The 23,962-nt window shown below is 45.5% G+C and overlaps 1 protein-coding gene across 1 annotated transcript in view; it reads right to left on the bottom strand.

Annotated features, from left to right (window-relative positions):
- LOC119464025 (WD repeat-containing protein 81) overlaps positions 1 to 23,962 on the bottom strand; it is a 73,836-nt gene that overhangs the window by 6,000 nt on the left and 43,874 nt on the right. The window contains exons 19-28 of the mRNA XM_037724844.2: positions 23,695 to 23,828; positions 20,470 to 20,589; positions 17,551 to 17,827; positions 16,263 to 16,424; positions 10,420 to 10,525; positions 8,135 to 8,286; positions 6,895 to 7,048; positions 3,555 to 3,906; positions 2,332 to 2,462; positions 178 to 379 (exon numbers count right to left, since the gene is read on the bottom strand). Coding sequence (XP_037580772.2) covers positions 178 to 379; positions 2,332 to 2,462; positions 3,555 to 3,906; positions 6,895 to 7,048; positions 8,135 to 8,286; positions 10,420 to 10,525; positions 16,263 to 16,424; positions 17,551 to 17,827; positions 20,470 to 20,589; positions 23,695 to 23,828 — 1,790 coding nt within the window. The remainder of the gene's footprint in view (positions 1 to 177; positions 380 to 2,331; positions 2,463 to 3,554; positions 3,907 to 6,894; positions 7,049 to 8,134; positions 8,287 to 10,419; positions 10,526 to 16,262; positions 16,425 to 17,550; positions 17,828 to 20,469; positions 20,590 to 23,694; positions 23,829 to 23,962) is intronic.

Below are 23,962 nucleotides of genomic sequence, written 5' to 3'. Positions count from 1 at the left end.
ACCAATCAGTCCAATTGTTCATTATCTCATTAAACATCTGTGCACGTGTGCTGTGATATGTTAATTTCTATACCCCTGCCAGCCCTGAATTTCATCAACTCCCGTGGACATGCATGCTAAAATACACGAGTAGGCAGCGAGTCCAAGGCAACAACCATTTCAAGCTGGAGTTTTCACCTGCAGGATCTCGCCATCGTGGGCCACCCACGAGCCAAGCATGAAACCGGTCCTGACGTCGAGGACCGACAGCACACCAGAGCTGTGGCCCACCGCCAGCCAGTGCCCACTGGGGCTGACCGCTAGGGACCGAATGACGCCAGCAGAGCCTATCGAGACCCGCAGTTCGTGGGTGTAGCGCATGGTGCGGGCATCCAGGAACCTGCGATAACAAAATCATCGAAAGAAAGAAAATAAACAGCAGGCTTCGGTGATTGTTCCGGCTCTGAACTTGTAGACTGTGATAGCAGCAAGCTCTCACATCGGACAGCACCGTTTTCTCCAGAACAACTTCCCTGTAAGCGCACAATGTAGTTTTCATTCCCTACAGTAGCTGCCCGCACTGGCCTCTGAAATACAATCGAATGACGTTACAAGGAAAACCTTTGCTATGAAATGACGGGTATAATGAGGGGGATGACATGACCTGGCCAGCTTTCTACCTTATGCATGTATCGTGAGCGACACTATAATGATCAATTTTGCAAGTTTGCTTGCTAACTGAAATAATCTACGTGGCCATGGCTACATTGTGGAGTTTTAGAATCAAGTGCTGTCGAAGTGCCTAAGTGAATTCTTCATCGTAACTTTGCGTCGGCAACATGCAAATCTAGTCAGTACCCGAATGAACAGGCTAAGGACGTTTCCAGAATTCTGCCTTGAAAAGGAAAGTTGCAAAGATCTGCGAGCATAAAACAGAATACAGGTACTAGAACTTCTCTAAGCGGTGCCTGTTGTGAATTTTAAAATAAACATTGGTCAGAATAAGGTTTTATTTGTTTCAGTACGCTCATTATGCCTTGTCTGATGCTCCAGGGGATGCAACCTTTATGACGAAGGAGATCCTGGGTCCACGGTGAGCAGAAATGCTCACCTACAAACATGATGCCACCTGTTATCAGTAAACAGTTATCTTTCATGAGTGCCCGCAGGTGTCCGCGATTGATGGGTTCGTGCTTCCTTCCTGTGTGCATGCGCAGATAAGTTTTGTGTCTTCCTTCTTTTCTGCCACTGTTCGACCTTTCGGGACAGCCGGCGTTAGTTTTTCCTTATCATTCTACCTGTGTCTATGTTTGCGTGCCTCCCTTACAGTACCACAAATCCCTACCAACTTGCTCAACTTTCAGTCGCGGCACTTAAGCTCCCGCCCACCTTTGTAATAAGGATGTTTGACTCAACATGCACAGACATTGCCACTCTGAGTATAAGCATGGGACACGAAACCTAGCATAAATTGGCAAGCTTAAAAGCAGAGCGACAGCACGGTGGTTATTTAGTCCGAATCCCAACTGCATATTGCCACAGGAGCAAGAGTTTGATGTGCAGTGGCAAAATTTTGTTATTAATTCTTCCTCGTAGGGCGAGGGTGAAGCCGTGGATGAGGAGGTGGTCTGATGACTAAGGTGTATTGGAAAGGATGGACAGAGATAGCAGACCTAGCTTTGACATTTTAACCACTGTTGCAGTTGTTACGGCTTGCCTCCGTGATGAACGTTCGTGTGACGTGGCTAAAAACAATGCCAAGTGCTTCAAGCCATTGCTTGGACAACAAAGACATTTTGAATGTTTAAAAGCGCCGATAGCCTCGTGTGTTTCCAGCAAGCGTGAAACATGAATGAACGTGCCTGTGTGCAGCAGTGTCTGAGTGCGTGTTTGTGCCCCCACCTTTTTTTTTCTCTGTATGAAGGAAAGCGAGCGAGGTTTGACACAAAAATGCAGCAGTGCGGTGGCTACGTCCTGATGAGTCAGGATGTGATGGCCACGTGTGCAATGATTCTTTTTCTCTCTGGTGCTAGAGCAATCTAGGAAAGCGATAAAATGCGATGGCCCTGGCCAGAGAACAGCTATCACCTTCACCTTCCATTCATGAGCATGTCTAGCTGACAGCTGTTTACATCAAGATGTAATTAAATGTCTTGTTTTTCATTCTATGTCGCCTCATCTTTGCCTGAGCTGTCCTTGCTGATCTACCTGGTCAAGCTCCAGTCCACTAGGCCAACGCTACTCCTGGGATTGAGGAACCCTCCCACAACACAGCAGAGTGAATGCAAGTCACTCTTTCATAAAGCTACATTTAATGGGTGTTGTGATCAGCTTTTCCCCAAATTTTCTTACCGGACCGTCGAGTTTGACGTGGCAGCAAGGAATGTTGTGCTTGGAGATGGCATCGCGAGCAACACTGTGACTGGCTGTGTCTTGCTGGTGTCGAACTGCTTCAGGCACGACCCCATAAAGGGATCCCAGATCTGCAGGAAAGGCAAGAAGTTGCGTTATTTTGCCTTTCCAAGAGAAGGCCGAGACATGTGCAGACTTGTCAAACAGCGATTGCCTTGCGCTGTGTTCTCGATTGTTTTCGGTAGTGCTAAAGCTTTCTATGGTGACCAATTATTCCTTTGCTGAAATGGCAGCTGTGCTAAGCTGCGACACATTTTTTTTAATTGCACACACATCTTGAAGTTATATGTGAGGCCTGCACCACACTTCAAAGCATCTGTTTCATGGTCTGGTCTTTCATAACACCAATTACAAATGTTGCTTCTAAATCTTTTTATCATTGCCAAAAGGCAGGGTTTGGGGAAAACCCAGCAGTGTTCATACAGAACTGACAATTATTTGTGCTTCGTTCCCCTATCTTACACTATCCAATCAGACATTCATTTTATGAATTTTCACGTTAAATGAAAAAAAAAATTATAAAAGGCATAAATTGTTACGAGGCGTTTGCGCATGAACGCAATGACAATGCAGCAGTACCTCGCAGTGTACAGATGACATGGTTGAGAAGCAAATGCTGCATGAGCTGCTGGCTAGCTATACTGTTCTGAGAGCCTTGCATATAGATAGTAAATGCGTTTTTTACCCTTTCTTTGTCAAACATATGTTGAAAGGAAAAGATTATATTTGCAATCTAATGACAATCTTGTATTTGCTCCTCAGGTGCTTTTTTTCATTTTAATTTGTTCATTTTTAAAAGAAATATATTATCCCTGTGACTGAAATGGAGTACCGAAGGCGTACTGCTTCCAACATCTCCAGTTTCAACCATTTGAACCCCACCCACCTACTTACTGTATGCATTAACATTCACTCTAATTCAATTACCTTTTTCACTAACCAATTATATGCAACCACTAACTTTACTGACAACACAAGCTTTGACAAGCAACACAACTTTATAAACAGTTGAACTTGGCAGTGATGACAACTAAAGCACTGTTACACGGCATTTAACTCTGGTGCTACCACAAGTTGCCTTCTCTGATCCTGAACAACAATCAAACACAGCCCTATTGAAACCCTATGAATCAACAACCAGTTTGGGGACCACCCAAACTTACATGCACACCGTGGTCGCTCGATCCCACCAGTCTGAGGGATGGTAAGAAGGCGATCGAGGAGATCGACTTGCGGTGATGCGGGTACGTCCACTGGGGCGCCACGACCGTTGAGCCGTCGCCACAGCTGCGCAGGGACCACAGCTTCACCGTGCGGTCCCGACTGCCCGACAGGAAAGAGTTCTCATTCTCAAGGACCTCGAGGGACCGCACGCTGCCCGTGTGACCGGCGAACGTCTGCAGCCGAATCTGCTTGAAGTCGAAGTGGCTATCCTTGACCAGGCTAACGCCAATCTCGTGCTCCCAGTAGGCCAGCCAGCTGCCCTTCAGGTGGCGTTGGCCGTTGGTCATCTTTCTGCACAGCCAGGAAAGACACAGAACACTTTCAAGACAAAAGAGAAAATTGAGCATGAACTATCAGAGGGTGATTGTTCAAAGTCAATTGAGAGCAACTGAGAGATGTGAGGACGAGCAGGATGCTGCTCTCTAGGGGCAGATTCAGTCTTGCAAAGGCAGGATGGCAATTCCTCCACCCAAGTGTCTCCCTCTTGAAGTGCGAGTGTAAACATGTCGCAGAGCTAAATGCAGCACGAGCAGTGCTTAGACAGTGCTGACAATACAGATCACGGTGCTGATATGGATCACAGGCAGAATGCTAGCACTCGACCAAGTTTGCCCCATGCCCAATGAGAACACCTACTACATCAAGCGATTGGCGACATTTAGCATTATACTTCTAGACGTCACCACTTGCTGAATAGATCGATGTCTTGAAGAAACTTCAGGAGGAGGCAGAACACCTCTCTCCTGAAAATCGAGTGTCCTCGCGGAAAGATTACGTCCTCCAAAGTTGCGCAAGCAGCCACTCTATGTTTCAGTTTGTCAGGGAATGCCTTGTGCTTTTCCATGAAATATGGGAGTTCTAACAAGTAATGTTTGATGACACCATAGGTGTGGCAGAATGAACACATTGGTGCGCAGCAACAGTCCTATCTTGTGTCGCTCTGCTGATGTTCGCGCTGACCGTGTGCAGAGACACGCTGCAGGAGACAATACGCTCTGTTGTGACGTTAACTAATATATCAGCGGGCACCATCTGCCATGACCAGTGCAACAAAAGAAAAAGCCTGTTTTTCACTCTGCCGTTGCCGCAGACAATGTCATGAGTTAATAAATAAACAGGCAGAAGAAGAAAACGAAAAAGATAAAAAAAAAATAATAATAAAAGAGCAAGAAAGCACAAGGTGGCAGAGGAAGAGAAAGAAGATGTGAGAAGTGAATATACAAACGAAGAAGAAGCGGGAAATGCACATGGAGCTACTTGGCCAATGCTGTGAAAGGACACGTAGCAGAGGAGAGCATACATCAGAATGTGTGGAATCAATTCGCACTGTACATTGTTTGTTTTTAGTTGTTTTCTTTGATGTTTGTTTTTTCAATTATAAATGTTTATTTTACACGTGTGACTTGTCCCTGTCTGTCCTTGGTTAGCCGAAATTCCTGACACTGGCCCATAAGACTGCCATGCTTAAATTTTATTCCGATCATTTATACATGATAACATAAGTTCTGATGAGCCTGCAGCATGCGAGCAAACTGCTTATTGCCTTCACTTCTTTTCATAAACCATGGTTCATAAAGTGCAGTGTAATGGCAGTAACTTGACAAAATTAGAAACACTAGCTTGAGAACAGCGCTTCATATTAGGATGAAAGAGTAGGTTTATTGTTTAAAAAATTTTTAAAATAAAAAAACTACATTTGGTTCGATTTGCTTTTGGCAGTATTCTATTTGTATTTAACTCAGTCTCAAAAATTAATATGCTATTTGCACACTCTAAATTTACTGCAAGTAAAATAAAATAATGCAAGTGCATGACCCTCACTACAGTCTGCACTGTGGCAAAGCACGCACACTTTGGATGAGAGTCAAAAACACAGAAAAGACCACACACCATCTCACTTTTTAATCATGATGCCCTCTCTCTATCTTTACCACGTTTGCAATTTCAGAGTGGCAATCACAAAAGCCTGTTTAAGGGGAGATGCTCCTCAGAAATATTTATTTTTAAATAATGATGCTGGGCGAATGAACATTCTACCACTTGTAGAGCTTGATCTCTTCATTTGAAATCTACTTTTAGTTTTAGGATATCTCGATGCTTTCATGTCCTAAGTGCCATGCATAAGTGAGAAGCAGTGCATGTTTGTGCAGCTGCTGGACATTGCAGTTAGCATGATAGAGCAGTGCAAAATTATTTTTCCTATCCCTAACACTCCACTGAGTGCTAATAAGCAAGATAATGTGATTCCCTTTACAGGCAACATTTTAAGAGAATTTCGTATCTGGTGCTTCATATTCAGCGGCTGGTGCCCGACTACATTAAAAATTTTCATCCTTAGAAAATGAAGTGATTGCACTAAATCCTAGATAAGTGCATTCTACATATCCTAAAGATCACGCCCATCAAATGTGGTCTTGATTGGAACACAATAAGTACATAAAATGTTGTGCACAAACACCTTGTTTTGCCCAAAATATGAAGTTGAGAAAAATGCGATTGAAAGTTATAAAAGCTGTTTACTTCTGTTAAATATTATTATTACTTGCCGGGGAGATTGTAATGCGGCAAAGCTAACCTTGGAGAGAAAAGCTTAGGCCTACCACCTTGCACGAGCCCAATGGCGTACGACACCGCGGTTTGACGCATCGCGCGCTTGAAAATGGGTCGTATCTGTGCCTTTGCTTGCCACCTCGAGTGCTTTAACCGAGTTTATTATACTTTTCCCGATCATTTATGGCTCTGATTTCATCATATGTGAAATAGGAGAGATTAATGTTGCTGAAACAACTAAAAACACAAAACCTGTTTCCTTTAATGAAAATCGGCATTTTTTGACCCGCCTCTCCCCTTAAGCCAAATAGACTGACTTAGAATCTAACAAAACTTGTAATGCAAAATACTCGATCAAAATCCTCCCCAAATACTCAAGCTAGAAAATGAAGCTAGAAGCTGGAACCAAAAATCCAAACTGGAACAAGGAGACTAACCAAGGCCTTGGAGAAGGCTGGCTGGTATATCATAACGAGCAACACTGAATAGTGCGAGGGGAAGATGAAGATTACTACAAGAACAGGCGCTAACGAGCACCTGCGCATATCCTATTTGTCCATGTCTTAATTTTGTGCTAGGATAGACATCCACTTCTGCCCCAGCTGTACCATTTTTCCTTCCTCTGTTGTTTTGTTCACACAATGGTGATCACACTTCATCCTTAACTTCCTGTTAACTCTTTGCCTTCTTTGTTCTGGAAGTAGCTGATGGCCGCGCTTGCCGGCTCACCTCATCAGCAGGTTGATGTCATACTTGGGCGCAGCATCCGGCAACTCGCCGGCTGTCACCAGGTGGCTCTCCTCGCCGAGCTGCACGTCGATTCGGTTTCCGACCATGGCCACGTTTTTGCCAAACTCTCCGCTCACAATGGCTTCGTCTTGCCCTGCGTGCGAAGTTGTAAAACACTCTACACATTTTGTTTTGCTTTTAAGTTTGTATACCCTCAAAGCATAGCATCAGAGCATTACATAGGTTACATAGGGAAGCAGCAAGGAAAAAAGGAATGCACAAGTGCACTATCAGAGCATTACATAGGGAAGTGGCAGGGGAAAGAGGAATTGCACTACAACTGTACAATGAAGAACACATAACAGCAATTAAAAGCCAGATTTCAAAGATTTCAAAAGATTTCAAAGTAGCACAATAAACAGTGCAAACAGGAGACAACCTACGAAAGGATAACGATGGCACTGACTTAAAACTAATACTTACTGCACAGCGACGAAGAATAAAGCACCGAACAGGTGCAACTGTTAGTTGGAAGTTGGCACTAGCTGTCCTGTGTTTGCATTGTTCACAGTATTATGTTGTCATGCCAACAAGCACTGCTAACAACCCCTTTGCAGTAGATTTAGTGCACACAATAAACAGCTATTTGTCATTAAGTTATCTGATTCAATTTGCATACAGCAGCTTTCAACAGGTTAGCTTCGCAAACACTGGCAATAGAAAAGTGAAGGTGGCTGCAAATGTGCGAGCTGAGTAGAGTGAAAGAGTGAGAAAAGTTTCTTGGTGCTGCACAACAGTAAAAAAACATGTGATCTAAATGCGAGCACAAACAGGAAGTTGAAGTTGCACAAGAATAGATGACTAGGCGTTTTGGATTACATTCATGTAGCAGCGCAAAGAATGGACATGGACAAGAGACACGACACGAAGCACCGTCTCTCAACTGAAAGCTAAATGTAGACACGTGACAAATATATGCAAATCAGAACAGGCCAAAATTAAATAGATGGAAAACAACCACTCGAAACATCAGTTGAAAGGCAGCATATGTGCAGTCTCTTCTGGCCTGTGCCTGTTTCATGCGCTGCTACTACGTGAAGAGAGAAGTTTATTGCTTAGCCTACCGTGATGATAGCTCTTATGATAGTAGCAGTGATGGCAGGCTGTATTCATGCTGCAAATCCAGTCACAATATGTGCGTTCAGTGATGCTGCCACTGAATGCACGTCCTGTGCCTTACCTGCTGAAGGCATTCGGTAGTGGCCCTTCCTAAACTTTCGCGGGCCATTTGCCGCATCAGTTCCCGATTCGCTCATGGCAAGAGCCGAGTCGTGTGCGGCGCACAGCTCCAGAATCAGCTCGTGGTTGGTGAGTGTCTGCTCCATGTAGATACTGAAAAACAACGAGAGAAAATAAGTGCTTATGAAAGTTAAAAATGACTTCTATTGGAAAAAAAAATGAAACATGAAGTCTTGCACAATGCACACGATTTCACTGACTTACAGGTTTTATGGCATTCTGAGAGCTATACATCAGTCGAATTAACTAAAGTCTACTGTATTACAGGGAATCTAGTGTTACCCTACTGTAACACAAGTTTCAAAAATGGATGATTATATTACAACTAGTTAGCAATTGTTGCGGCATTTTTGGACCTCACAGACACTTGTTCCTTATTTGTTAAGGCTTGTCGATTGCAACGAAGACCAAATGTGGTGAATACCACAGGCATGTTTTGCCAGAATTGGAAGGAAGTCATATTCAGTGCATGCTTTGAGGCCTTTTTTTAACGTAAACATACTAAGCCATTTTAAAGACCTACCTTTAGCTTGCAACATCAATCAGGCCTGAAGACTGTCTCTTATGTAGGAACATAGTTAGTCATGGGCCTCTGGCAGAGCTCACTAATTTCAAATGGTAAGACGGTTCACTGCAGAGCATGCTTTAGTGTTGTACTTGTCACCTCCTGCGCACATAAACTACTTAACGAATAGAGGAGACACTTATATATAAGGCGCCAGCAGCACTAGTACTTACATGATCAAATTATAGGGAAAATGTTTTCAATGTTCCAACATCTATAAGCTTGACAGACACAAAATCGAGTGCTGACAAAGTTGAAGCCGAAAGTGATGACGAATGGAGAATACACTCAATGCCATGTGAAAACAACATTCCAAAGTTTCCTTTGAAACTGCCAGCTTTTAATATTACTGTGAACCTCGTGCAGTTGATAATGTTTGGTGCACTGTTTGGCGCTGAAGTTGAGGTGCTTGTGGACCAAACCAACTTATTTGTGAAGCAAGCATTTGCTTGGAACTTTTGGGCCATATCTGGCCATTGCGCCAATAAAATCCATAAATCATCATCATCACGCAAAACGAGCAATGCAAAGCTTGGTTAGGCACAATGAATAAAGAGACATCTGTTTTTACAAGTATGATAATAAGGATGACTTTCCAGGTTTTGCCAAACGTATTATCTTCGCTAAAGGTCCACAGGGGAAACTATTCCCGGAGATTTATTTCTGGCCACATACAAGCTTATGCAGCTTTTTGTTCTCAAGTAAGTACATGGGCCGATAAGGAGCCCTTTAAAAATGTTCTGGCTAACTTGTCTGTAGTAGAAACACAATGGGCTTTTAAAGGGGCCCTGAAACACTCCTTGAACATAGTAAGAAAGCTGCATCAGTACTTCTTTTTGGGCGAGTTGGTACATCTTGAAACTTTGGGTAACAGCGCAAACAGACGACCATAAGAAGGGAGACACAGATAATTGCTGTCCGTGTCTCCCTTCTTGTGGTCGTCTGTTTGCGCTGTTACCCAAAGTTTTAAGAAAGCTGCTCTGCCATAGAGGCTGCTGTGGACATGTGAGCCAAATATTACTGCACTGCATGCAGCAGGGAATTTACAATCTCATGTCAAAACCAGCGAAAGATTACTTGCTCTTGCTTCTGCATTGTATTCATGCAGCGTCATCGAAAGCATCTGGCAGACCAATTCTACTGGCTGATTTCGTGATCGCGAGAACATTCTCAGTAACCCATAATTGCTAATGTTGAGTTAAATATGTCCGTGCTCCCGAAAAGACAGAAAATTATTTAATGTTTGCACTGCCAGCTGCGTCTGCTGCACGTGGCATCCGAGATGTCAGCAGTGAGCTGCTAAGCGTGGTATACTGCGACCGCCACGGGGTGCCGCGATGAGCCCTTTTGCCACATTTCGCCGTAGGGTGCCTGAATGCTCTCCTCCTCACTTGCACTTCGTGCACGGTGTGGGGGAGGGGGAGAATCCTCTTGGCTTCTCCCCTGTGTAGCTTCCAGTGTACTAGCAGAAACGAAGAGAGAGGGAAAGCCACGTATCGTTGTGATAACTCCAGCAATACTCAAAAGATTCGAAAAATTTTTGCGCCATGAGATTCGTGAGACGACGTCCCTTAATAGTAATGTCAGTTTATGATTAGTTAGAAAAGTGTTTCAGGGCCCCTTAAAGGGTGAAGGGTCATGATGTGGCTGAAATGCCTTACCCGCCAGCAAGCTTGCAAAGTGGAATGTAGGTCATGAAAGCCAGCTCTGCAGTGAACACCTGCTTGACCTCTTCGAGGGCGCGATCGGGTACGTTGCGATCGTCTCCTGCAAATGGGTACAATGCAGAAACGCAAAAGCCCGTTCAAACTTCCACACTCAGCAATGCACGTGCATTGCTTTATGGTCCACTGCAGTCCTTGCACCATGAAGTGCTCTCTCTTTCATACCATGAGCATTGATTCCTGTCGAATAGTGTCCATACTGTAGTTGGTAGAGAACGAACAATGCAATACCTGCGTCATATATTTATAAATGAGCCATTATATCATTGGCTGTGACAATTTCTAAAGTTCATTGGCTGGATCAATGGTAGACGTTGATGAAGCCATTAAAGCTCATAGATTTGAGAAGTCGTGGCTTCAAGAAGCGCACGAGTGTCGTGGGTATAACAATGAAAGCGCTTTCTTGTGTTTAAACAATCTGCATTTTCCTGTCCACAGTGCATGGTTAGTAGATTGAATGAATACACAGAGCGAATAAAAACACGATAACAGCGAGTTCATGAAAAAATTTAACGCAGCTGACATAATCGCGAGGAGAAGCTTTGGAGTGCTTAAGCAGTGTTACACTTCATTTTTTGATTCATTCATTCATTGGTGCATTTATTTAGTTATAACTGATTGATTGATTGACTGACTAATTGGTGTCAATTTACCAATGCAAGACCTAAGCTATGAGAAATGCACACACACAGTGGAGGCTTTAGGCTAACTTCAACCACGTGGGTTTCTGTGACATGTGCATATACCTCAGTGTGCAAACATTTTATAAATATGCCCCCCCCACCCCATGAGAGTGTGGCTGTTGAAGCCAGGTGTCGATGACCCCGCAACCATATGCTCAGCAGCATAGTACCACAGCCACTGAGCATCTGTTGCAGTAAAGCACTACCACATCCACTGTATCTACATGGATTGAATGAGCAATGAATAATGCTGGTACATGTTTCACTGACACACTAGCATGCTAACACTGTCTGCAAGAAGTTGAAAGAAGCTCTTTTTTACACACACGATGTGGTGTGTGTGGCTGATGCATCAAGTCGACAATGGTGGTTAACTAGTGCGCTTGTGGTGCTATAATAATGCATTACTCATAAATTCCTGAAGCAATGCAGCCACAATTAGACAACCAAAGCACACATGCCTGACATCACTGATATTGCATACTAGCAAATGTAAGCACAGCAACAGAAAAGTAATGCAAATAGCACTCGAGCATACTGCTGCTTCACAGTTTTCATGCAGGGCCTCGAAAACTACACAAGTACATTATAGACCACTTATAAGGTAACCGCTTATAGTGCAGGAACGGATATAGTTCAGTCTTTTCAGACTCCCGTTAATTTTACCATAGCATTCTATGTATACACGTATTGCTTATAGTGCAGTTGTGGGAAACGAAATACCGGTTACAGTGCGGCGGCCTGGGAGTACGGAAGTCAGCGGAGACAGTGAACGCTCCCCTCAAACGGGCGCCCCAAGGAGTGCTCGAGGAAGAAAGAGAGACTAAGTGGAGGAGAAGGGCACGTGGTGCGAACGAACAGCCAGTGAGGCTGAAACCAGAATCTTGAGTGCGAGTCGAGAAATATCACGGCGCGCATAGCGAGCGAGGGCCACAAAACTGCCAAGGCCGAACAACACTCGCTACACAATAACGGAAGTAAACGAAACTTCAGGGAGCGGGCGGCGCCGGCATGGCACGGGGAAGGGCGCACGCAGAGACCGTGGAATGTGAGGGAGGAGGGCGGCAGGGAAGCGGATTTCGCCTCGGCAACTCCACCGCTTCAGTGGCTCCCCTCGCCCTCCCTCGTACCTCCCTCACTTTCGATGGTCACCGTGCGCGCCCGCAGCCGTGCAGGAGCAGCCGCTACAGCCGGCCCGGCACCAGCTCCCCAAAGTTTCGTTTTCTGCCGTTGTCGGGAAGTGGGCGTTGGCCGGCCTGAGACAGCGCTGCTGCTTCCCTCTGCGCCGTAGTCGCAGCGTGCAAGGTCAACATGTGACTAGAAAGTAGAGAAAGCATAAAGGAGAAAGAAGGGTTCACTGCCATTTTCTACGCGTGGCTACAGTAGCGAGGCTGAGATGTCGGCACGTAGACGCATGTGCCGGCGCAACGCAGAATCGGCGACCTTGCCATTTGAGAGAGGGTGAAATTTCCGCCGCATTTTTTTTTCTTTCTTTTTTTATTTGTTGTCTTCGCGCGCGACATTGAGGGGTCTCTAAGCTTTTACTCTATGGCGGTGCCGGCGCAATGCCGGTCGGAGGCGCCGCCGCGTGATTTGGTTCGGATTAACGAGATTCGACTGTAAATTGAATGCAAACGTTCTAGCCGCATTCCTCGACTGTCGCATAAGCGTGGCGGCTCGGTGCACATATTTTTCATATGTGCGGGCCTTGAAAAATGTTGCTTTGGTTATAGTGCGGTACCGCTTATAGTGCAGATATTAGCGACTCCGGCGACTTACGTTATAAGCGGTCTACACTGTAGTTTGGTCATAGAAAACTATCACTCCACGTATTTTGTAGCGAACTAACTTTTGATATAAGGCACCTTCTACCGAATAACTTCTTTAAATAGTATTAAAATTGCAATGTACACAGGTGATGTTTGTCAACACTTCTTTTGCTTATGGTATGTGATGTACTATGTTTTGCTTGCGAATATAGGAGGAAGCTGAGCAGAAAGTGTGGTCGCACCACCAGTTTTGTGGAGAATGGGTTCAGGTATGCAACAGGTTAGGTTCTATGCTGTCATTTCGTCCATGTATTAAGTCAATGTGAGATGAACATCAAGACAAATTATGCAACACATTCCAATGTCTTGCTTTCATGGTGACATGCCCTATTGTTTGTTGCAAAGGCAGGCAGTGCAGAAAAAACTTTTGCAGATTATGCAAATCCAAGAAACCCACACATCAAAGAAAGCAAAGCTGTATAAGGGATTTCTTACAACCTTCAAAAGTCCTACTCCCGTATTTTAGAATGTTTAACTCAAAACAATCCTACTCCAGTATCGCAAACTGAAAGTGTATGGCATCACCACTCCTCGACTGAAGTGACCACTCTCTCTCTCTTCATTTCGCAAATTTAAAACTCGTGAATTATGCTCTTGTCAACACAAGCACATTTTGTTTTTGTTTTTTTGTTATAGACAACTCTGAATGAGAAAAGCATCAACTGTACTGTTACCTGAAGTGCTGTGAAAACATGAAGTGGTGATCTATCCACTGGGATCCAAGGTGTTTCAATAGATTAAGCCAGGGTAACTATTACACTGCTCAGTAGTTAGATTGTTAGTTCAGTTCAGGCATTCAGTAGCACGACTGCCGACCTGTTGCACACCACTGGTTCTTGAGGAAAAACTAGATTCTTGGTGTTCTAAGAACCTTTGACTTCTACTTCCAGCTCGAAGTTTCAGCAGTACGTACATTTTCTCAAGCTGTGCGCTAGGCCCAGATCAGTAACTACGTCAGCAAGCTTAAGCAGGACACAGAGCAGCTTAAAAGCGATGCTTCTGTAAGAGTTTGAGATTGGTGATGTGAACTTACCAATGCGTTCAAAACAAAAACACAAGCAACACACAATGCTGTTACATGTTGCCCGTTTCCTTAGGCCGAATGCATTGCTAAAATTTTCGGGGTGATGCTTTAAAACTAGCTAGCTCATTGTGGACACAATCCACAATTATCGCAAGTTACACATTGAACACACACATGCACTTACTACATCCAGAAGGTCGTAAACCTCCAAAATAAATGCACTGTAGTCACCACTTACAGAGTCTGCATGGCATGTAAGGCCCTGATCAAATGACTAAGTACCTTAGCTGCGCAATAGTGCACAGGTTAACACGTCCAACTCCAATTTTAGGTTGCCACTGCGGTGCGAGTTCGAATCCCAGAGGGCGTGGTGGGCAAAGTTTTGTTTTCCTGTGCCATAATTGTGATGATATAGCTGAGATTGAGGAGGTGGTCTGACATTAAAGTGATGACTTGATGGTGACAACAACGGTGCAACAGAAAGGATGGACGGACAGATGGGCACAGAAAACCCAGTTTTGAGTTCTTAAGTGCTGTCGTATAAAAGTAAGAAAACAGGGTGGCTGAACAAATGCAAGTTCAGACAGTGAAGATAACGAGTAAATGCAGTGACCAGAGTACGCGAACACATGCGCAGTACGAGGCAGCGCATAAGTTGGTAAGCAAGGCGGCATGAATACAGAGACACACAACACATTCATAAACACAGTCAAGGATGAATAAGACAACAAAAGGTCAAGTTACACTTACACAATACAGTGTACATGAGGTTACAAACAGACAGACAGTCAGACAGACACCACCAATGGCTTATGGCAAGGAGTCATAAGGAGAGTTGTCATAAGCAGTCATCATTAATAGAAGTCGTTTGCCCTGCTGCAAATTACAAGCTTCACTTCGACAAAATTGTCATTTTAATGAAGAAACCAGCTGAAAGTGTGATTCGGTGATACCAAAGTCAATTGTGCAAAGTACGCGATGTGGCACACAGACAAACACAGAAGAAAGTGAGAGGCAGAGACAGAACTTCTCACGTGGAAGATTTTTGAAGCACAGCTACAAAGACAACAGGTTTAGAAGAACGCGAAGGTAAAAAGGGAAAGCGCTTATTCCTGCAACACCACTTTGTTCTTCGCGTTGCAGTGTGCATCTCATGCAACCCAGTGCAACTCATGTGTGCCATCAAGCAATGGAAGCTAGAGCTTAAACCCCATTTGAGCGATACTGCGGGCGACACGACTATGTGACGACAAAGAGCAACGGATCGGCCGTCATGTGACGTCATCGCTAGGTGTCAATCACTACAGGTAAGTTCTGGTAATCCAGAAACTGCCATTCATTGCCTCAAAGCGCTTTGAGTCACTAGACAATGGGACATCGGCTGGCTGAGCACGTGCTTCCTCCATGTCATTGATCCTCCTCCATGCGTTGCAGGGGAGCACGTCTCCTCCTTCGTAGGTGTAGCTCAGGGTGTCTTAGGTGCTTATTGCAACTTTGTGCACCTGAGTCAAAATGAACACTGATACTATATTTCTGGATTGAACTTATGAATGAAAGGTCACAAAAACTTCTCCAATTTGGTGCTCCTGGAAGCGCTAATGTGACAAGACTCCACGTGCTTGGTAATGCAAGAGGGGGTGAGGCGTGAGCTGCGACAACTAACTGCTTGATCCCCGATACCACGCCGTTGTAAAAACTGGCAAGAGAGGTCGTGGTACGACTGTCATCAGTAGTGGGTGCACTAACGGGCAAATCTGAGATGAAAACTGAAAGCCCACTGATTACTGAGATGTTTAATGACAACAAGCACCGAAGCGTACGACCAAGTGTATAGCTCTGCCTCCTCGTCGCATCACGTGCAGCCGTTGATTACGTCTGGTTTCACCGACAAACAACATACTAAAGTGACGGCGATCCCAGCTGTATTGCATAGTCGTGTCGCTCGGTATTCTGCTCAAACAAGGTTATCCACTTGAAACATCACAACCAAACAATGAGAAAACAAAAAGAAGAAAACACAAATCACAGGACTGTCCACCAGCACTCGCGAAGATGCGGTTGCAAAGGTGCAAGTTCCACTTGACTGACTCCCCGTCCTAGCTCTACTGCACTACACTTGCACTCCGCTGGTGCAACAAGTCGGCAATTTGAGGCTGCAGAGGGTGGGGGAGTGGCGACGGCCCCCCCCAACCCATGCTTGTGAGTGTAGCAAAAGCGAGAAAAGGCATATGTGTGGTCAGGCACCTTCTCTCTCCTCATAGGGGGGAGTGTAGGGGTAGGGCGGCGAACCTCGGCACTTGAGCACGGAGGACAACTTGACTGGCGTGCCGATCCTCAATTCCTGGCCACCGGCTTCCCGCTTGATGGGAAGATAATCCTCTACCGATCGGCATAGCAGCTCTTCTTCTGCGGCGAGGAGGAGGCAGATCACCCACGGATTGAGGCACAGACGCCCCTAATGCGACCAAGTCGCCAACGTGCACTGTCGCATACTTGGCGCAGGATCGTCGGCAAGATAAAAATAAACAATCACACACACATGCAGCAAGATACAAAAATCTAAACTGATGGGGTTTTGCATCTGCGAGCCATACAACAGGGACGTCTCAGTGGAAAACTCTAGATTAATAAAGGCATACGTCAAGTTAAATTCACAAATTACAAATCCAAAGCGTGCTCAGCAGCACTGTTAACGGGAGCGCAGCTTTTGCAAGGAAATGAACCAAGGAAAGGACTCGCTTTATGCCGCCACTGTCAAAATAAGAAAAACAGTGCACAATGACACTTAAACCCGCATTTGTACTTAGTGGATGACCACATATAACAAAAATGCACTTGCACTGCCCTTGAACAAGAAAAAGAAAAGAACCCCCCCCCCCCCCACTATTCAATGTTAGTGCCATTGTTCTGCAGAAGAACTTCTTCTTGCAGTGAACATAGAATAGGCTCATGACAATAAATTTTAAAAATTTAATCACTTTGTTTAACATCGTGAAGCTGCGTAGTAAGCTTTGAGGGATGCCACGGTGAGGAACTCTAGACTAATTTCGGCCATCTGGGGTTCCTTAACCTTGTAATAGTAGCATTTTGATACGTTGCTGTCTCAAGTTTTTAGTTGTGGATAGTTCAGTGAACCAATTACTGTTCAGAAATTACTATACTAATTTGGTTACAATTCAAAATACATTTAAAAGTATTCTTTTGTACAAATGCACTCTTCACGGCCAGAAGTAAAGATGAACACGTTTGCGTGATTTTTTTATTATGTTGTGGAACTATGTTTGGTATCATAGGATCAACACCCACCCAAAGCACAGTACGCAGGCATTTTTTGCATTCTATCGCTACTGGAACGCAGCCACTGTGGCTGGGAAGTGAACCTATGACTTCGTTCCCAGCAGCAAAATGCCATAGCAACCAATGTGGCGGGTCCAATAAAATGTACAAAGCTTCGTGCATTCGACACTAGAAGGGGGGGGGCTGCCTGCTGAGGCAAACAAAATGAACAGCACTGTTGTGAAATTTGCTCTACCTTTGTCCCCAGGTGCGGGGACCTGCGTCAGGTGCTGCACCGCCGAGAGGCCACCTCCCGACGGGAAGGCACGGTTGAAGGAGGCGAAGAAGCGTCGCAGAAGCACCGACAGGTGCCGGCGGGACATTTGGAAGCCGATGCGCAGGCCGACGAGGTACAGCGTGTCGGCAATCTTTCGGGTCAGGACCTGGCGGCTGACGACCCCGCGAGGAAAGCAGTGCTGAAGCGACGAGGCCAATTGCACCAGTGGGTACAGTATGTTCTTCAGTACCACCTCCTAAAACGGGGCAGACCAAAGAAAGGCAGGCATTCACAGAAATGTAACGTGAGCTGCCTTGTTATGTATATATTTGTTTCTTCACAGTGTGTGAGCACACTGCGCTTGCTCAGATGGGAAGAGCTAACGTTAGTTAAGACAGTGCAGTCGAAAACATCATGTTTATAATTCTGTTTTCGTTTTAGCTTTTTGCAGTGTAGTGCTATTGGCAGCATGCTTCATGTTCCTGCTTCTTGCAATGTAGCCTTAGTGACAGCATGCTTCAAATAAAAGAACTAAAATTTGTTCTTAGCAGCACAGGGCCATAACCACTGCACCAGACAGGTAGGCAACACTTCACTGTTGGACATAAGTAAAAGTGTGATAATCACTTGTTAATTGGGATTTGCTAAGTTGCAAGTATTGCCAAGATTTTTCTCCCACACTGTGCAGAAAACAAGAGGAAACAGTTGCAAAACACAAATACATGAACACTGAGACAAATAAACAAAGACAAACGGTAAGGTATCAAAATGTCTTAGAGTGGCCACGACCATCACGGCATGCAAACAGCTGCACAGCTCCGACAACAGCAATAAGTGCCATTCTGCAAACACAAACAGAGGCATAAAAAATAGGTTCAGGAAAACTGTCTGGCAAAACTTATGGCTCACCTAAGTGTTACTGTAAAGATGCTGCCATGTTAAGTCCACACGGATTGAAACGCGACAGGCAAACCTTAAATAGAACACTCCATATGTTCAATTACTCGATAGTACCGTGCCATGTCGCTACGAATCTAGTCACTAAAGGTGATGCGGACTCTGACCTAAGAGTACAAGAGCCAATATTGGGCCGATGTCAAACGAACTGCAGACGGTGGAAATGAAAGTATGAGCATTAGACAGCGCTAAATTGATGTGTTACTTTCTGTGAGCATTATACAGGTATCTTTTTAAGAATGCAAGTACAGTGGAATCTCGTTGATAAGATCTTCACGGGAACCAGGAAAATAAAACGTATCATTCGAAAACCGTATTATCCGAAAATAATGGTATACAGTAAAAGCTCGATGATACGAATCTCACGGGGTCACGAAAAATATTCGTATTAGCCGAAATTCGTATCATCGAAACACAATTAAAACTACTGCCGAATCTCGATAATTCGAACTCGAAGTGGCCCGACAATTTGTTCCAATTAAAAGGACGTATTTTTGAAGTATTCGTGCACCATAGCACGATGCACGAACAGTGCGAGTCGTGAAATATCGCGGCGCGCAAGCGCATAGCAAGCGCGGGCCACGAAACTGCCCACGCCGGCTAACGGTCGCTTCCCGATAACGACAGAAAACGAAGCTTCAGGGAGCGAGCGGGCGGCGCCGGCACACGGGTGCGCGCGGAGACCGTCGAAGGTGAGGGAGGAGGGCGCGCCAGGGAAGCGGATTTGGCCGCGTCAACTCCGCCGCTTCGGTGGTTCCCCTCGCCCTCCCTCTCAACTCCCTCGTAGCTCTCTCACCTTCGACTCCGTGCGCACATCTCCGTGCGCGCCCGCCGCCGTGCTGGCGCCAGCTTATATTAGCCGCCTCCTGAAGTTTCGTTTTCTGCCGTTATCGGGAAGCGAGCGTTTGCGGGCGTGGCAGTTTCGTTGGCCCGACTGTGCCTCCGCCGCTGCTTCCCTCTGCGCTGCTGCCGCAGCGTGCAAGGTCAACATGTGACTAGAAAATAGAGGAGAAGGGTTCACTGCCATTTTATCCGCGTGGCTGAGACGTCGGCACTAGTGTGTGCTAGAATACGGTTGTCTAGAACACTCTAGTCGGCACGTACACGCTTGCTCCGGCGCGATGCAGAAACGGCGACCTTGCAATTTGAGAGAGGGGGAAATTTCCGCCGCGGGTTCTTTTTTTTTTTTCCCCGTTCCTTCGCACGCGGCATTGAGGGGTCTCTCCTGAGCTTTTGCCCTACGGCGGTGTCGGAGCAATGCCGGTCGGAGGCGCCGCCGCGTTATTTGGCGCGCTGCCAAGAGCATTGTCGGTGCGCGGTATGTTCGAAATAAGCGTGTTCGAATTAACGAGATTCGACTGTAGCTAAATTAAAGAATCAGAGGTGAACTCACTGAGGCACATGTACGTAAAAAGCATTTATTTCTTGAAGCGCCACCGCTTCAAACTCTTCGCGCCCAGTCGCGGAGTCCGCGCTGTCCGGCGCCGCGCCTCCGCACCAAAAGAGGAGAGAAAGCGCGTGACTGCGCGCTGTTCTCTCTTTCGCGGCCATCGGTGGGGCGGCGTTTATTCGTATCAACCGACGCAGGCTGAAAATCGATTCGTAACAACCGTTCTCTAGCACGTTGCAAAGTAATGGGGCTCGCAAAGGACCACAGAAAAATTCGTATCATCCGGAAATTCGTATTAGCCGTGATCGTATCATCGAGCTTTTACTGTATAAGAAAAAAATTTGAATACAAGAAAAAATGTAGTATTATGCAGAATCGTATCAACGAGATTCCACTGTAGGTGTAAATGGCATGGCTCATGTTTTAACACCAATGCTTCTCATCAACTCTTTTAATGAATAGTGCCCACTCTGCAACATCTTTTCAGCAGTGTATCTCATGCTGCAATGTTAGCCCCCGGCGGCGAGAAAACAGAAGTTGCAAGCACTCACCTGAAGCTGGCTCATGAGCGTCGTGTCGGACAGGAAAGGTAGCACATGCTTGACCATCGTGACGGCTCCGATGAGCCCGGCTTCGAGGTTGTCAGTCAGGTGCTTCTTGCACATGCACAACTGACACGCGACCACACAGAAAGAAGGCGTAAAACTCAAGCAAGCCTGATGTATGCCGAACCATCACTCTTGGATAATGTAGAGTGTGTGCCCTATATAACACCATATAGGGTGTAACTTAGGTGCACAATCTTAAAAGTGTAATTCGATGAACAAACCCTTCTAAAATCTGTATTACACCAGTTAAAGTGTACAGTCAAACCTCGTTATAACGAAGTCGTATCTTGTATCTGACACGAAAATACCTTCGTTATATCCGATATTCGTTATAAGCATACTTTCGATACACACTGATATCGGTGAAAACGTTTTTATATTCACTTCATTATATCCGACTATCCGGCACCGTCTATACTCCAATTCATATTTGGCAGGCAATGCTGTGGAACATAGGCAAGTAGTGAGGTCACTGAAGTCCCACTCCGAGCATTTTGCAGAGGAGTTGTTTTTGATCTGCGATGCTGTCTATGAAATGAGTACTTCATATATTACAACTACAACTTGTGAACACAAGGTTAGGTCAAATTACATATTATTCATGCACCTTTGCGCTTCTATAGTAAACGACATACTATGCTGTGGTTACGAGTTCAAGCAGTGTGCTGTGGTAGTTGGTGGCAGAAGCATCTCTGCTCGGTCGGTGGTAAATAGTTTAAGATCTATGACACCATTCGTGTAATACTTGCGGCATTCTTTGTGACATAAAAGTAGGAGGCTGAATGTTGCATTGAATTGCATGAAGCATACCTACATCTTTCGTTCATATGCGACTATTTTTTGGTCGCTAATGCGGGCAGTGAGAGAAGGTTATAGCCTCTGCAGCATTGCCTGCTATGTATAGAACGATGTGGCAATATTGCACCCTTTAGCGTGTAATCAATTGTTACGGTCTTTTGGATGCAATTTTTCCATGCAACAGTCGCTTTATTTAACTCCATGCACGCAGTAATTTGTTACAATGTGTCATGCTGAGACATGCACTGCATTTATAGCGGAAAATATTGAGCACGGAGTGCTACAGAAAGAAAACTCCACACAAGATTCACTATGACTATTGGTAATAATACAACCATACAGGGTACACTTTTTAAGACATGCTTACAACAAGCTGAATAAAACATGTGAGGAAGAACTGCTATTTTTACCCCTTTAATGATAGATGAAAGATCATAACAAGCTGCCCTAGAATATATTACAAAACTGGTTTGTAATATACTCAGGTGAGCTTGTAAAGCAAAACTGCACATTACATTTGCATAAAGATGGAATACAGTGGAATCTCGATGATACGATCACGGCTAATACGAATTTCCGGATGATACGAATTTTTCTGTCGTCCCGGCCAAGCCCCATTACCTTGCAACGTGCTAGAGTACGGTTGTTACGAATCGATTTTCGACCCGCGTCGGTTGATACGAATAAACACCGCCCCACCGACGGCCGAGAAGGAGAACAGCGCGCAGTCACGCGCTTTCTCCCTTTCTCTTTTGGTGCGGAGGCGCGAACGCGGCGCCGGACTGCGCGGAAGCCGCGACTGGGCGCGAAGATATTGAAGCGGTGGCGCTTTTCTTGCTTTCGTGCTTTTCCTCCTTTTCGGTGGCTGCCCATCAGACGGAGTGGCTGCTGTGCTTCGGGCCACATTCTTTGTGTTTGCGCCATTTTGCCTAGTCGCAGTGAGCTATGTCTACCGAGATACGGTCTGGGCTAATTCGCGCGGAGGTATGCCGAGGCGCGGGAGCCTCCGTTGGCGCGCCTTCCGTCGACTGCGTTATCGGTGCCGATGGCACAGGGTGATTGTCGGTTTTGCAGCCGGAGTCACACGGCGCAAGATAGCGCGGCACGTAATCCACGGTGCGAGGTAGCGCGGCACGTTCAGTCGGGTGCTCCTCCGCTTCTCCCGCTAATCGCCGTATTTTTTTTGCTGTAGACGGCTTGCGCTTCCGTATTCCGAAGGCGTGCTTTGTCCAAAATTTTTTCTCCAACAAGCGACGATCCATCACTAACCTGGGAGCTCTCAGCAATCCGAATTCTGCGTGTCAAGTGAAGACGCCGGCGTGGTTCACGAAGCAGACAATTGCGGTTGCCATCTTGCCCCTGCCACAGCAGCAACCAATGGAGAGACGCCTTTCAGCACTGCAGCCGGAGGCCGCTTTCATCGGAGGGTCCGTGTGACTACCTATCGCAGACCCGCACTTCTTTTGAGTTTGCGCATTTGTTACAAGATGGCGACGATGGACTAATTGAGAAGCGGATGGGCGAAACTTTGAGCTTTCGAACGATACCAAGATGGCGGCGCTCGGTGGCGGGAAATACGAGATATGTCTCCGTGAATTGCGGTGATTTTGCGCAATTTAAAGCTGTTTTCTCGCCCTGCGCACTGACGAATAAATCTTTTTCGGGCACTTTTAGCGCGTCTTCAGCCAAACCATTTTGATACAGCGTAGATTAGGCGTTGCAGATATACGAAACGCGTGGTTTTCAAAAATAATTTTTTCTTGCGATTGCCGTGATCTGATGCTCTCATCCCCCTATAATTTAGCTAGTTTTAATTGTGTTTCGATGATACGAATTTTGGCTAATACGAATATTTTTCGTGACCCCGTGAGATTCGTATCATCGAGATTCCCCTGTAGTTGGTTTTTTTTTATATGTGACAATGTAAGTGAAGGTAGGCTTTATTTAACATATGCACCTTCTTTAAGTCAGCTATTACAACAAAGGAAACTACACTATTATGCCTTGTACAAAAACAGAATAATTCTGAAAAAGCAGCATTATCGCAGTGCTACTCTGTCCCTAAAAAATTGTATTTTCATACATGAAATATACCTAAACATAGCATTGTAAATAAGGCTATGCTGCAGTCAAGCTTAAGTGAAGTGTAGCATCTGCAGCGGCAAAAATAAACATTTCTGTTCAACAAATTTTTCCTTCCAGAGGCTACGCCATCTGATGCTACAATGCGTAGAGCAATAAATCATGCCATCTTCAGGACTGCATTGATGGTTGGAGGTCCTATGGACAAGCCGAGTTCATTTTCCACACGGAAAGGATTAGAAAGACACAATGGCTCATGCTTGAAAATGAAGTAAACAGCGCACATACCAGCTCGACAGCATGGGGCAGGTACTGGCGTGTGATGAAGCTCTCCCCGTAAAGCATTGCCAAGTTGGACAGCGTCTCAAGAACCTTGGCGGCAGTTTGGTCTCCAACCACACCCTGTTCGAAAAGGCTCACATCTAGAAACGAAGAAAAAAAAGGCTGCATGAACATTAACAAAAAGAGATGATCAAGGGGCCACTGAAGCAGAACCCCAGAAACGCTGTTGCCCAGAGTTTTTCAGCCACAGCCATTCCAAAACTCCGCTTCAAAC

Source organism: Dermacentor silvarum, chromosome 9, assembly GCF_013339745.2.
Source record: "Dermacentor silvarum isolate Dsil-2018 chromosome 9, BIME_Dsil_1.4, whole genome shotgun sequence".
Lineage (NCBI taxonomy): Eukaryota > Metazoa > Arthropoda > Arachnida > Ixodida > Ixodidae > Dermacentor > Dermacentor silvarum.
The sequence above is the reverse complement of the archived record's forward strand: the minus strand, read 5'-3'. Positions and strand labels throughout refer to the sequence as shown.